The following is a 16,449-nucleotide window of genomic DNA, read 5'->3' as shown; positions in this document are numbered from 1 at the left end:
AACAACACCTCACTAGTGCTCTCTGCTCTAAACACATTTTCCATTTCAGCACCAACAACGCAGAGTGAACGATGGTCTGAGTGGAAAGGAGCGCTGCAACTGATGCAGAAAGAGAGCTAAAATATGATTATGGCGAGATGATGACGATTATCAAACCACGGGGGCATTAGTGCCAGGGAGGGTACACTGTACCAGAGGCCCCATTAGAGCTCTCAGCGCCACTCATTAGGGAACCATTAGTGACAACTACTTTAATTTCCCAGACCACCCACCGCTAAGTGGCAGAGACAAATGGACTCAAAAGGAATCGAATGGACCTCTCGCTCACCTCGCTGCCTCCAAAAAACAATGCAGCTGTGTGTGCCAGCCAGGTTCAGCCAAGGCTATGGAAGGAAAAGAGAGAGGGGGGCAAAGTGTGCAAGTTCCCAAGAACAATAAAGGAGCAGCAGCATATAACAGGATCAGCCACTGTTCTCTAACAGGATTATTAGTGACGCAAGGCAAAGTTCCTGATTAATGCTGCCAGGCTAACCAAGTCAAAGAGAAAAGATGAAAGAATGATGCTCAGCAACAAAGGCTTTCTGTCTCACACCAAAGGCTGCACACTGGCTCATTATGACTGCACATCATCAAACTGATGTAAAGGAATTACAGCCACAAATGTAATTTGCAACAGTTAGCAAGGCTTCTCTGGCATAATTTCAACTAAAGGTGGCCCATCCAAAGGCTGGAATGATGAAGTATGACTCATGTAAAGCTTGCTGGAGGAGTGCGCGGTCTGCTCTCACACCTGTTGCTGAGTATTCAGTGAAAAATGACACCGACGATATTTACTCTGACCGTGTTAGAGTCTGCATTAAGTCTACAGAGTGTTACTACTAAAGTGCTTGATAATGTTGACACCAGCACTGCTCAAAACTAAATGTGAAAATACAGCCAGCTCTTTGATTTAGTGTACAAATATGTGGTAATGTGCTGAATTTTGTAGACAAGGATCAGTCAATATGATATGGATAAACAAAAATAGACTTTAAAAAAAACCCCAAATGATTGTGTATACATATTTTTTATTTGCTATATAAGGCTCAGAAAAGTGCCGCGCTTACACAAGCAGCAAAGCAACAATAGGAGAATAAACAATGTCGCCAAGGACAGTTACAGTCCACTGAGATTTTCCATTTTCATACCGTCAAGTTATTATCTCTGATATATATATGTATATTTTAAAGGCCATGTGGTGCCATTTAAATTACTTTCACACGAAGTAAAACGTCTCTCCCTGAGTAGCTCACTCACCTACGCCGTCTTCCGACTTTAACACCATGATGTCTGTGCCTCAAGGTTTCGAGTCCGAAAAGTTTCTAGAAGATTTCCGAGAGTCAAACCTTTCGCCGAATACAATTAACGACAGCTTTATTGGCTTTTCAACTCTCAATTGGCGAGTTAAAAGTTACTCCGAGGATTGACTTCTAGCCTAAAACAAGACTGTTTCGGTCCACGACTCAAGGGAGTGGTTTGAAGTGACGGACTTTGACCAACCAGCTTTTGCTCCTGAGAGCGAGAAAGTAGCAAGAGGAGCAGGCTTGGCACAGAGGAGCGCTTCCGGTTGTGCCTTTCAAATTAAAACACGTTTTAAAGAATGTTTACAAAAAACTTTATTTGGATTACACAGTTACAAATTTTTGTTGTTTCGACTCTTTCTGTGATTTGGTATTCATAAAGGCACCATTAGCCAAACCAGTTATCTTCAGGACAGTACAAAACTTAATATAAATTCAAGAAAACACTACTCTTAAATTACAAGAACTTTATATTGATTTGAATATTGAGGTGTATAATGAGACTGACTCAAGACATTGTGGCACCCAAACAAGCATTCAACTGGCTAAATCCCCGTCATCCTCACATCCAAATAATTTCAAAGAATAACTGTCAGTTATTAGTTTGGAATTGCCCTGCAGCATTGCCACATAAACTTGGAGAGGTATACCAATTTACAGAGCTCAAAACTCCTGTTTGCATATGTGTTGGTGCTGGTATAATCAGACCATAACTTTCAGCACATAACTTTCTTCTTTTTTTTTTTTCAAATTAGGCTTATCCTGCAGGATCCTACAGGTTTATGTTTTATACAACAGTTTTGATTTGTGTCTTTACGATGCCAGTGAGTAGATGAGAAAAAATAAACAAATATATAAATATATACATGTGCATATAAATATATAATGTACATATTACATTTTTAAATGATTCAGTTCTTCAGCATAAACGACTTCCCGTTTGGATTACTGCATTGGTCTTTTTACTTGTTTTAACAAATTAGCTTTGCATAGTCTTCAGACTTAGTTTTAACCTTTAGGGCCCTACATGGTCAAGCTCCCCAGTATATATCTGACCTGCTGAAACCACATTCATCTTTCCAAGCTCTAAGGTCATCAGCTCAGAGACTGCTGGTGGCCCCACGCGCTGGATTTAAAACTCATGGAGATCGGGCCTTTCTAACCCTGAAGACTAGATTTCAACTAATTTATTGTTTTATGTTGTATTTTACTGTTTTACATTGTTATTTGCTGTATTTCCATTCTTTTTCATTTTCTTTCTCTTTATTGTGAAGCACTGTGTGATTTTTATGTGTGAAAAGTGCTATATAAATAAATTTTACTTACTTACAAAAAGTAAGGTAGGTGTCAGTAGTTCATATACTGGACTTTGTAATTGTAAGTGAGACTCTTATTTTGAAAGGAATTCGTTGCCTATCTCCGTCTCCTGATTATGCAAACTGATTAGAGCGCAGCGAACGTGCCCTATGACGCGTCTGCCCCACTGTGTTGCCACCCTGTTGCCTTCGGCTCTCTCCCACACACGCACACACACACATGTGTTGGGGTTTGAGTGGGGGCAGGGAGTGAGTTAGACTCACCGAGGCAGAGCAGTTTACTGCTGCTGATCTTGCTCTTTTTAAGGCTTTTGATTCACCACATCCGCCGAGAGTAGACGTGTGTGTGCAGTCAAACGTTTACCTCAGAAACAAATGTTAAACCGTTCTTTTAAAAAATAGCAACAACACCTGCACAGACAAACACTTGTGAACACCTGTTGGATATTCAAACTCGCTGCACAGCCTATTCTCACATGATATTATTGCAATAAATAAACAAATAAATCAAAATGTTTCAGTCTAGTGCTTTAATGGCTCTGGATTTATTTCCCACATTATCCTGTATAATCTTTTGTTGTTGTTGTTGTTGTTATTATTATTATTGGGGATGATTGAGTGATTCTGAAAAACAGCTGATTTTCATTGCACTCTTATGATTACACCACAACAATGCAGGGGCCTACCAGTAACGATGAAACAGGTTTGGCTACATCTTGGTGATACTCACCAGAATGTTTGTGCCTAATGCAGCTTTACAGTTTTGATGTCATGACCTTCACCTTTTCCCCCCCCTGTGATCAAAGGCTGATCAAAGGTTTGTTGAAAGGTCGTTTTTTCCTAGTAGAGAGATATTTCTTGGCGGCATTTTTTAAGGAAACTATGAGGGATTTACAGCCCCCTGTTGAAAGTGAGTAAATTAGTCTTCTGTTTGTGTAACACCTGCACAGCCATACTGCTGTCAGATAGCAGAGGATTGAGCCTGTCCTTGCCTGTTGATGAATACCTGAGAGCCAAGAGGAATGCTCCACTCACAGCCAATGACAGAGGCCAGGTAAGGGGAGAAAACAGCTCATCTGTTTTGTTTATCTGACGTACGGTAGAAAAATGTGTATGAGCTGTCCAGCTGCATTTTAAAAAGATTCTGAGCACCGACCCAGGAATCAGGACACAGCTACTAAGAAGACTACGGTAAAGTGCTACAGTCTGCACTGAATCTTCATTTAGGGGGGATCTCAACTTCATTCTGTGACCCATGAATGCTTCAGCTGTGTCGCGCAAACTCAACAGCTGACAATGCAGCCTGTGTGTAGCGACCCCCGTACACACAAAGTTTCAACTCATTGTTAGAAGTGCATCCATTCCCCCAAGCAATGCTGTAAATCTGTGCTCAAGGACCCAGAACAAGAGCACACAGGCAGCTGCCTGACCTTTAAATGAAAAGATTATGAGATGACATAGACACATGAAGATTACAGTTATCCACAGCTTCCTGAACGAGCTAAAGTAGAACGGATCAGCAGATAAATGGAGGATTTATGCAAACTTTAAATCAAGACCAAAAAAAGAATAAAGACTGTGCTAAAAGGTGCAGCAGATTTTGAGTTTCAAAGGAAAAGAGAAATTCCTCAAATAGACAAAGGTCTGCTCGTCTTAGAATCTGTAGGACGTTAGTTCTTTTTTTCAGTTTTAAAATTAAAATACCATTACCGCAAAACCTTTAACTATGACCTATAAAAGTCTCAACTATGAGGTCAGCCACAACCAAATGGGGAAACTAGGTTTACCTGTGTAACGCAATATTATTTTCCAGTAAATGCAATAAGATTTATATGAATTGGTGTTGATGATATGACACATTTACTGAGGATATCTTTTTATTACAATTTTATTCATATATTATTTAGAGCATGTATGTATGAAGACCACAAGACAATATTAATTTGTCTTCATGTCAGTAAGTTTGTGTGAAGTTGTTGGCTTTGTCCAAGAAACTGCATGGTGTCTGTAACAGTGCTGCTACAGCAAAGGTAAACATTTACTTTAACACTGCTTAATTATTTATAACTTCTAGATATCCCACGCATGCGTTATTGCTGCAGGCATAAGATTACATTTTATGCAGCATTTTGCAAGATGTACATGCAGGACACATTATATATAAATCAGGCTGTGTTGGATTTGTAGCAAAGCTTTTTCTGACAGCTTTCTGGTATCACCCTCTAAGTCTACATAAGGTGACTGTAGCTCTCTAGCCTCTAGGAATGTTCTGACCTCACACAAGTCTGGCTCGTATTGTGAAATAGCTGTTGTTCAGTCTTACGGTGCTATGTTAAGAATGTGGATTTCAGGTGTGATTGCAAGTGCGAGTCTCAAAAAAGCTTGTGGTTTTAAAAGGTGCCCTCAGCTGAGTGTAATGAACACATGATTGAATGTTTTGACTTCGATCATTAGCACTCATTACTGATGTGCAGGTCACTACCAGGTTTTTAGTATTCAGCGACACCATATAAAGTTTCGTAAGTAGTGATTTCAAAATATGAATCAAGGTTGCAGGATGTGAAAGAAAACGATTGTCAAGATAATTCCAACAGAGGGGCGAATTTTATTTTATGTCTGACCGAGCTCCAAAACACTCCACTTCACAAAAACTACAATTTGCGACTCCCTGGAAGAGGCCCAAAACCAAAGTCCTAGTTTATAAGGCAGGCTTGCCATAAAAATATAGCCTCCTAATCCAAGAAACACTGATGCAATACGTTTTCAAACATCAAAAAAAGTCTTCAAAAACACAGAAGTTGGAAAGCAAAATAATGTTTTGCTTTTTGTGTTTCTGTGTGTGTATATATGTGTAAAATCGGTTGTGGGTGTGCCGGGGCTATTATAAGTGAAACCACAGAGTCAAAACAATATCCTGGCAGCTCCTGAACTAAAAATACATCTTTATTTTAGGCTTTAAATTGCCTGAATTAGATGGAAAATTGCTGTGTGAGAGAAAATAATCCCCATCATTAAGACAAAAGGTACCAAGAGTGACTCCTGCTGATCATTTGTATTAATTACAGCTGCAGGAGGGGAGAAAGAAACCCACAAAGGAAAATTTTAGAGAAATTTATCTTTATTATCAAACAGCAATGATTTCAACCAAAAGCATTTCAAAATTAACTACACTGCGTCATATTGAAGTTGGGTCACTGTACAGAGTCATGTTGCTTTTTTCTAACTTACAAAACATGCAAACAGGAGGTTTATTGAGAAACAGGAGGTTAATATCCACAGACGAGCTCGAAACAAGGCATGAAAAATGGTTCTGCCACCACGACAATTACAAACCTGCACGGCAAATATTCTTTGGCATTAGACATGGCTCTGCTGATCTGCTGCTCGACGCATGAGTCACTGCACAAGTTGACTTTGAAACCACTGCTTTCCTTTTACAGGTGCAATCACAGGTAATGAGACCTTTGGTTCTATGCACTCTGTAATTTTCTGGGTTAGACGGAATTCAGGACTGAACGATTAATTACTGACATGAGTCATGTGCAAAACAAAAAAAAAAAAAAAAAAAGCAGAATACATCTAACTCTGGTGCTATTTTTCTGATGTTTGCATGTCAGAAAGAACTCTGTGGGCGGCCAATCAATTTGCAATTAAAATAGAGAACTCTACACAGCTTACAGCAGGACCCACCTACACGCAGTAATACTGCTGCCAGAAACTGTTTCAGGAGGAGCATGCAAAATTTCCAGAGCTTCTGATAAAACATGACAGTTGAGAACCTGTTTGCATAAGAAAACGTACTCATCTCATGCTAGTCGTGCAGCGTTCTGCACCGCACAAAGTTTTGACATTTACATGGTGACCCCAACAAGAGATGGCACACGGTGACAAAGCGACTGCTTATCTTTGCTGAAAAATTCATGAGTTTGACTAATAAGCACTCCAGAGAAATAACTAAATATACATTTTGCTCTTTATAAACAGGATTCTATCTGAGTCATAAAAACTAAAAGATCGAGGGCAGCAGGTGCATGCTGCTAAGCAGTTAGCGTTAAAGGTGAAAACTGACGGTCATGTCAGATATAGCCAAAATAGCACAATTATGAACATCAATTCTTTACTGTCCTATCCGTTGCTTGTTCTTTCCTAGAGCATTTATCAAGACATAAAAAATATCTTGAGACATATCCTCCCATAACACCAAAAGGAACCCACTTAGTTAGGTTTTGTGAGTCTCTCTATGTTTTCATACACTCTTCCCTGAAGGAACTTCCTGTCAGACTTCTCACTGTCAAACTCATTCAGCATAAACACTCACAGGACACTTTATTGGGTACTCTGTGCAACCCATGCTTTTGCTTCCAGAAATGCCTTATTTCTTTTTCACACAGATTTAACAAACACTGGAAACACTCCTCACAGATATTAATCCATATAGATATGATAGCATCACGCGGTTGCTGCACATTTGTCGGCTGAGAATATCCTGTCCACCACATCCTCCGGGTGCTCTATTAGACTGAGATCTGGTGACTGTGGATGCCATTTGAGTGCAGTGAACTGTACATGATGTGAATTTTGTGACATTGCGCGTTATCCTATTGGAAGCAGCCATCAGAAGGTGGGTACACTGGGGTCATAAAGGGATGGACATGGATGGACAGCATTACTTGTGTTTCTAGGCTGTGGTATTTAAAAGATGCTCAACTGGTACTAAGTCCTCCAACGCGTACCAAGAACATTTTGCACCATTACACTGCTGCCTGCCTGAAACAGGGCCTATATGCACCGAGTGGCTGCCATGTGATTGGCTGATTAGATATTTGTGTTAACAAACAGCTGAATAGGTGTACCTAATGAAGTGGCTGATGACAGCATTTATAGCTCTAGCTCAAAAAGAGCTCAACCTGTAGTGGTTCTGGATGTTGTTCATTGTACCTTTTTTTTCCGTCAAAAAAACTATTGATTTTATCTGACTTGTGAAATATCTCATTATTTTAATAATCAATAATAAACTGATATAAAAGCTGTTAAAATAGATAACAGTACAGTGTAAGGCTCCCAAACCAAAAAAGGCTGGTAACTGCTGCCATCACTACAGTCTCATATATAACAAGCTGATAGGGCAAATATTCTCAAACACACGCTGTTGCTGACGGCCTTGTTGTGCTTTCGCACAGATCAGTGTGTCCTCAGCTGTCCCTGGAGCCCACGAGAGTAATTTCCGCGTCAGAGAGCCTCGGCAAATCCGGGGCACACCTGGCTCTCTGCACAGATGACTGATGGAGCTGTGCTGATATCACTCGGAGAAAATTTCTATCATGTCTTCTATAAACAACACAGTACTTGGGATCGCTGTCATTCTGTGGGCTATGATGATTATTTAAGCATGCCGACTCACAGTGACTGTCACTGTGAGCGTTTGGTTAACAATAACAATTACATTGTGAAAGGTGCAAAACAGTGTGCGTGTGACTCAGTAATTTAGATGCAAAAGGGAACTGAAGAAAATAAATGATAAAATAAAAGTCTGTATTTACTTTGGAGTCTGATATTACTACATGAGAACAGACTAAGAAGGAAGTAATTTCTTTTTACTTCTTCAAAAGACAAGACTAGTTTAATTTCAATATACATTCTCCTCTTAAATAAAAGCATTAAGTATTATTAACATGTCTTATTAGAAAAATCTGATGTAAACAGTTATTGTGGGCAGAATACACTCATTAACCACTTTCTTAGATACACCTGTTAGATACACAGCCATTTGTCGAGTGGCAGTTCTCTGGGTCAAAATGCCTTGCTGATGTCAGAGGTCAGAGGAGAATGGACTGATTCAAGCCACAACAACAGAAGACCACACCAGGTGATATTCCTTTCAGTTAAAAAAAAAGAAAACTGTGGCTACAATTTGCATGGGCAGCATGTTTGGAAAACAGAAGACTGGAAAAATGTTGCTTGGTCTAATGAGTCTCCATTTTCACTGCAACCTTTGAATGGTGCGGTCAGGAGTTAGAGTAAACAACATGAAAACATGGATCCATCCTGCCTTCTTTCAGGCAGGTAGTAGTAGCTCCATCAACCGGGGTTTAATGGTCCGGGAAATATTTTCTTGGCACACTTTGGACCACTTGGTACCAACAAAGCATCATCTAAACACCATCTACCTGAGTGTTGTTGCTGCTGACCGTGTCCATCCCTTTATGACCGCAGTGTACCATTTTCTGATGGCGGCTTCGTGTCACAAAACTCAAATCATCTTAAACATGACATTGAGTTCACTGTATTCAAATGAACTCCACAATCACCAGATCTCATTCCAATACAGCACCTTTGGGATGCAGTGGAATGGCAGATGCGCATCATGGATGTGCAGCTGATAAATCTACATCAACTTTGTGATGCCGTGATTTCAATGTGGACCAAAACTCTGAGGAATGTTCCAAGCAACTTGTTGAACTGTGAAGGTAAAAGGAGTGTAACCCAGTACTAGAAAGGTTTAACTGACAATGTGACCAGTGAGTCAGTAGATAAATTATAGTTTCCGTCAAGCAGTTTTTAAGAGCTTTATATGTTGTGTGTGCAAGAGAGTAAAGCCACCAGATAAAAGTACACCATTTCCTACTGAGATGTCATAACAGCGAAATGTGATGCAATTTGTACGCAAGTACAGAAATCAAATAATTCCCCAACTTATTTCAGGAGTGGTTTACAGTGATAGCTTAGATGACACAACGTGAACTTGCCTAACAACAGTTGGATGAGACACACATGAGTCATTCGTGATTCACCATTAAAAGCAGAAATACCAACACTAACAGTATCAGCCAATGTCATTACATCACAAGTGGCCCAAACTCTTAACGGTTGCCATCACAACACAAACTTCGTTTTATTGCCGTTTAATCAAAAAACGTGACACAAGGCAGGCAGTTGGCAGCTTTGGTAATACGCTGCCCACAAATTGCAGGGAAGGCTGAATGTACAAATGCAAGCCAGTGTTTTATCTAAGTGACTAGAAACACCCAACATGCCATTCAGTTCTGTTGGCCTGACAAAAAATAAAATAAAATGAGCAAAAGTCTGCTGTCATCACATTTAGTACCAGAACAATCCAGATTACTTCCTCGTTGAATATCCAAATCGACAGGCAGAGCCCTGGTGCTGATGTGGATATTTTGAAATGACTGAGGCAGCAACGCTTCCACATGCTTCGCACAAAGTCAGCTGATTCACTGCCACCCAACAAAGCTTTTTAAGTCATGTCAACACGCAGTTTAAACACCCCCAATGGGAACCTGCACACCATCCTGCAGTGCAATGTCATCGCGGCGCTTAGCAACCAATCCAAAACAACAAACACGCGCACATCAGCTCCATCGCTGTCCAGATGGTGAGTAGCAAACTTCTAAAGAAACCAACATCTTAATCTGTGTCTCTCTGTGTGTAATTAAACCGAGAAACACAGAAAATTCATTTTACCCAGCTTTAGGAGGCGATCACCAGTAAGCACAACACTGCCAGTCCTCTTTGTTAAAGGACGGAAACACAAGTCTTTGGCAGAGCTGAGAAAGTCTGGCTCGCAAGCTGAGATTTCACATGTTGTCGGCCAACATAAGGATTTTATGTACATGTGTGAAAAAGGAATGTGAAGTCATCAAGAAGGAGGCAGCCCTGCTGCAGATTCGATCAGCTGAGTGAGTAATAACATTAGCTCACGCTCTATTAGAGTGCGTGCACGCACAGGGCAGAGGTTTAAGCTGTGCTAAATGAGAGCCTCCCTGAGCCTCGAGAAGCTCCTTCTATTTCTGTCCGACTGTTTGTTTTCATCTCTGGTTTAGTCATGTGTTCGTGCCAGTGGTCACAGAAGCACACATGACCACGCTCACAGGTTGAAAACACATTCAAAAAACAAATGCTCGTGATAGTTTCAACACTGTAGGTTTATAGTAATGATGCCAAAAGCCAGCAAAATGAAAAATGATCTTCCTGAAAACAACTTTTACTTTACCTGGAGCTTCCTCGAGTGGCTTCACAGCAGGGCACAAGAAGGTCTGAAAACTGGACACACATAGTTCACCGACTGTCCCCATAGCTCCGGCGTGTTAATCTCCGTATCTGAGTGTATGTCTCAGACTGCAGCTGTGTATCGTCCTGAGTTCCTCCCTCCTTATGACTGTGATGTGAAAGAAAAGTTGTGAAGATCCCAGTCTCCCCAGTGCACCTGTCACTCCTTGCTCCCAGCTGTTCCCTCCATGGAAGGATTCCAACTGTAAGATCCTGCACTGTGTCACTTTGCTTCACCTAATCCCCCCCCACCCCAAGTTGGATGACGCTCCTCGGCCAATGTCTTACACTAACCTACTTTCTCTTCCCCTTTGTTGAGAATGTGCAACTTGCTATCGGATGCTAAAATCACTTCTGCTTTCTCCCCCGTTCCCCTTTTCCGTTGGTATCTGAACCTCGCTCTTATCCTCCTCTGCTCCCTCTCTCTCCCTTTCTCTTTCTCTCCCACTAGCTACCTCACATACTAATTCTTGACAGGCTGCACACAAAATATATTAACGTATCTGCGACTGCTGCAGCAACCGCGTACGACTGGTCCAATCTGAAAAGTCGCTTGAAGAAGGGATGGAGTTCTGTTGTTTTCATGGAAATTATGGCAAAAATAAATAAATAGATGAAAGTCAGCAGTATGCTTTTTTTTTGTCCACTCCAGATTTTTATTTCCATCTCCACCCTCTGCTGCTTTTAGCTTTTAGTCACTCTTGGTTTTTGGCTTGAAAAGCATTTAAAAAAGAGACAAGATTTCATTGTTGCTTGGCAACAGGATAGAAGAAATAACTAGCTCCTGGGCCAAACACTGTGAGCCATTTGTTTTGATTAGATTATTCTCACACTCGGTGAGGGTTATTCGCAGTGACACGATCGCATTTTGGGGCTGTATAACGCACATGGGTTTCACAACAACAACAACAGCAACGAAAATGTGCTCGTCAACGATCTGTTTCAGATTCTCGCTTCCTCTCGTGGAACAAAATGCAAACGATTAGCTTCCCTCTTGAACTCGTGTCACCTGCCACTCTGCATTACCCCACTTGTCAGTCACTCCTTAATTACTCCTTCTCTGCGAGTCATTCATTAATCCTTCAACTCCGCCCGCTCTGTCAATCATGTTTCCATTGAAAAGCAATATAGGGGTGACTTGATAAGGAATGCAATAAAGTAAGACGTGCTTCGTGGTTATGGAAATCATTATGATCTAACAAGCACTGCCTAGTTCATTATCTGAGGGCACAGTGCTTCAACTTGACCTCTGTATGAACTGCAAAGTCAGTTCTGGGTACTTTAAATGCTGCAGCTGCACATCACCTAGACAGAACAGCTCTGTCACCAGAGGAACGGCACACAGTGAAGTCAGCACAAATCTTCCGCCTCTTTTTTTTTCTTTTTCTAAATGCATATTCCTCCCCCCTCGCTCGACAGCACAACACAAACACACTGAAAATGTTTAAATCTGTGTATTCCACTGAACTTTTATGGAGCTATTCTAGTCCACAGAGCAAACTTTAAGTGCTCTAATGAAACTCATAAAAGCCAATTAGCCAAATCGACAACAGTTCATTTGAATTAATTATTTTTGCACTGCAGTTTATTATGGACTAACGAGGACGTCAAGTGCAACACGCAATTAAGCTGCAAATGCAGTCATTCAAAGAGAGATCCCCAAGATGCCCAAACTGTCACAGTTTAAATGCTAATACTGATTTGTTATATAACACACTTTAGATTGCTTTAGTCAAAAAGGCACATGGTAAGTCACTGATTGATTCCTCATGAACCCCAAATGGGAGAAAACATCTAATGACCCTCAAATATGTGAGTAAACTAAAAATCTACAGCAATGCATTGATTACAAAGTAAACTGCACTTTTTCTGCAATATGTAGGATGGCATCGCAAAAGAATTCCCTAAACAAATCAAAAGAGTTTAAATTATACAAATAATTTAATGCATCCATTCCTAAGTGATTAAACCACTAGGAGGCTAACGACTATACTCTGTCACACCCGATCCAACCCCTACTTGTCTTATAGTGACGGTGCAAGAGTCTGGGTGTTGTCAAGGCTTAATTGCTTATTGTGTTCATCCAACAAAGTATGGATGCCACTTCTTGGCCTCATGCTCTCTGGGCTGTCATTTTTAGCTGAAGTCAATCAAAATAATACCAAATAAAACCAGATCTGGTGTCAGTCTCCACTTTATGTTGTGCTATTGAGCCAGTTCGTAACAGCTGAAGCAGTTTGCTTTGATATGTAAGTCTTGCCACGTACAGCATGAAGGCCTTTTGCGTTTAACTGGCCCCAGATGAACCACTTCCTTGAGCATGGCATGCCATCATGTGGACACTGCATGCAACAACAACTCTTATTTTCACCTCCCCAAGCAGGCTACAAGTCTTCTGGAGTTAGCAGACCCAGATTTAATCTAACTATGAAATCTATGTGGGCTGAGTGCAACAGTCATGAGTAAAAATTGCAATAAGAAAACCGATAACTTCCCCAGAAGATTACACGATTCTGATGTGAATCAGTCATCAGTAAACGAGTAGACAGCTACGGAGGTGAACGTGTTTTCTTTTTCGATACAATCATTTCCCAGGTGGAAGATAAAATCTACAGGAAGCTTCCTGATCTGTGTTGGTGGAACTCCTACATGGCAGCCTAATGATAGCATCACCTCTGGTGACTAATAACTGGCTGAGTGGGGGCAGAGCCAGTGTCTCTGCTGATACAACCAGAGTGAATATGAAGGCTAGAGCTTCTACACCTGAACAGGCTGAATGAGCTTCACAATATCTCCACAATAGCAACATGCAGCACTCGTTGCTCAGCTTTGAGCACTTCTCTTCATCTGCGTCTCTTTTTGATCGGTGCAAATGAAATCCCATTAAACAAACCATTAAATTCATTTCGCTTCTTATTTCTGGAGTTATTACACGATCAAGAAAGTAGAACAGCTGTAGCATCTTTGGTGTGATTTTTATGTAACTACTTATTTCTTGTTATTAAGAACAAGTTGTGTCTGCATAAGCCCGCTGAGAGTTTGCTGCTTCCGTGACAGTGTCAGTATGCTTTGAACATGAGAGGAGCTTAGAGCTGGAGTAAATGTGTCACATGGCTGAAGAGTGACAGTTTAAGGGAAAAAAACTACAAAGAGAAAACAAGAAAAAATACACACACACACGCAGCATTAAGACCAGCAGAAGCATCTCTATTTCTCAGACGAAATCACTCAGATAAAGAGGAGAGGTCAAACTGACAGAGAGAAAGATGACACCCATAACCACAGAAACCACATATACCTGTCACCCTAGAGCACCAGCGCACCACACCTATGAGCAGTTGCACTGTTTCCTTTGTGCACATTTTATTATGCAAAGAGAAACCGAACTGCGCTGACAGGTGCAAGTAGATGGGAGGGGGTGCACACAAAAGAAAAAAAACATTTTGACACCCTGCAGCTCAAAGCCTTTTAAGTAAGTCTTGAAACCCAGCCACGCCTCGTGAATCCCCAGGTAGTTGATTTAGGGCGCCAGCACCTAGCAACATCACTGGAACACAGTTCAGAAACCTGTTTCAATGATAATCCTGCTGTAAATGTAAGAAGGCAGCTACGCAGGTGAAGCCACGACGCAATAAATTATACAAATTACATTAGAAATATAGGCAGCCTCCAGACGAATGTTGTGTTTTGTTATATAAGTCCAGACTAATAATAAACTGCAGTGGGGGGAAAAAAATTGTGCCAAAATAAAACGACATCTCCACTTTTACTTCCATCTGCTTCCCGTCTTCTTGCTCACAGAGGAGATGATATGCTTTGCACTTCTTCATTCAGATTCTCAAGCTGTCGATTTGACTAAGAAGGTGTCGGGGACAGCGAGAGTGTTATCTGAATGCGCTGGGTGCTTCAGCGTGTCTCTTTTCTTATGCCTCACACTTCAGCAGATAATTACATAATCACCAACTGATTCTTTCAGCTCCTTTGCAAATAGGAAGTCGCTGACGGCATATCATTATCCTGTTCTGGGGCTGACAGGAAAACACCCTGCACGGGCTACCCAAAGTCACCACCTATGGACTCTTTATAGCAATTGCTCCTTTGTTAGGAGCTGTGATACTTCCATTAGACTAAAACTTCCCCTCATTTTTGGAAAAGAGATGAGAAGCATCATCCCCCTCCTTCTCCCTTCAGCAGAGCATCAGTAGAATTTTTTGCAATGAGGCCATTGCTGGAGGTTCTATTTTGAGATGCATTAAGCTCACTAAAAAAAAAAAAAAAAAAACTAAACTACTAAATAATTGAGACGAAGGCTCTATCATATTCTAAGCTGAGCCACCAGCTAGCTCATCCCGGTCTGACATCATCAGGGATGTCACCATACACTTGATGACATGATGCTGAATTTCCAGTAAATATGGCTCACATTTTTTTCAACACAAGTAGTTGTATAAGAAGGCATTCTGTAAAAAAAAGAAAAAAGAAAAGAAAAACTATGTCAGCCTCAAAATAGATCCCAGCCTGATATCCTATAAATAAATCAGTCCGGATCATGTAAACTCCCAAAAGAGCAGGAACTTTTCTGTTTCTCCCTGCTGTTGTTTTTGAGTGTAAAAATCCGATTTATTATTATTATTATTGTTTTCACAGCTGTCACCCTGCTGTCATAGCTGCAGTGAGATGCTAAATCATTAATTGCGTCGACCTTTTTATATGTGTGCATACCACAGAGACCACCTGTTTTAAAGCTGGCTTTAGATTGCATCCTTCTTCCTGTTCCTGTGTATGCGCTTAGACTACATAAACACGGGCAAGTGTAGGATGAAAACAACACGGCATACAGGCCTGCTGCGGACTAGGACTTACTTTGAAGTGTGACACGTTGTCATTTTTTAACACTTTCACCAAACAGACAGGTAGTAGTGTGGACATAGCTCAGTGGGCTGCATTTTTTTTTTTAATCTCTTGGCACAGCAGGAACACGGACACGCTACGGCAGTGCTGAAAAGCATGCGCTCATGCAGTGTCAGGCTTTGGATCAAAGCGTCTGCTACATGCGTGAAACAGTGCGATGAGGACAAACCGTAATTCTCCCCCTCCATCCCGGTGGTGCTGATGCTGCTGCTGCTTCTGCGGCTGATGAATGCGTCTCTGTCCGGGGATGTCTCTCTCGAAGCGCCCGCAGCAACTCCGTTACCTGCCGCCCTCCTTCCCTCCCTTTCTCGTCTCTTCTCTGGCTTCGCCTCACCTCCCAGCTCTCAACTTGAAAGCAGGCGTAAGCTTACTTTTTTTTTTTTTGTTTTCTTAGCTTGTTGCTTTTCTGTTTGTCCCTTTCTTTTTGCCGTTTCAGAGGTGTGTGCTGCCGATGCCTGGCTGCTCCGCTGTTATGTAGCTCTCCAGAAAAGCCGGTGCACATGCTGGCCCCTCCCATCCCAGATGTGATGTCACGCTCTAACTTAGCTTCAAGTTTACTAAATGTCCTGCTGCTAGGTTTTATAACTTGCTGCTTATTTGACGGGCCCTGTAACGTGTGCATACAACTATTCATATAATCCATTAAATACAACATCCAGTGAAAATATGAGAAAATTACTAAATGTAATGCGAGAAGCAAAACAGACTTAGGTGATCCTCTGTTTATTGGAGCGTTATTCAGTCTCTTTTAGCTCCAAGACGTAAATAAATCTTCCTTTTGAGCTAATGAATAGACTTCAGTTGCTCACCAGAGC

The 16,449-nt window shown here is 41.2% G+C and overlaps 1 protein-coding gene across 3 annotated transcripts in view; it reads right to left on the bottom strand.

The window, feature by feature from the left end:
- The window catches only part of cyth1a (cytohesin 1a), a 41,055-nt gene extending 24,932 nt beyond the window's left edge, over nucleotides 1-16,123 (bottom strand). Inside the window, exon 1 of one of the 3 annotated variants that reach the window (XM_085271297.1) lies at nucleotides 15,804-16,123. In XM_085271297.1, the coding sequence (XP_085127423.1) occupies nucleotides 15,804-15,822 (19 nt within the window). In that variant the 5' untranslated portion in view covers nucleotides 15,823-16,123. Of the gene's footprint in view, nucleotides 1-1,296; nucleotides 1,558-10,667; nucleotides 10,951-15,803 lie in introns of those variants that run through there. The other 2 variants (XM_085271295.1, XM_085271296.1) reach the window with 2 other exon arrangements.
- Nucleotides 16,124-16,449: the final 326 nt, after the last annotated feature.

The sequence above is a fragment of the Mchenga conophoros genome, linkage group LG4, assembly GCF_057382185.1.
Source record: "Mchenga conophoros isolate Kocher_MC1m ecotype Shallow Benthic linkage group LG4, M_conophoros_male_GT1.1, whole genome shotgun sequence".
In the NCBI taxonomy this organism is placed as follows: domain Eukaryota; kingdom Metazoa; phylum Chordata; class Actinopteri; order Cichliformes; family Cichlidae; genus Mchenga; species Mchenga conophoros.
Note: the sequence above shows the minus strand (reverse complement) of the source record. Positions and strands in the feature narration are given on the sequence as shown.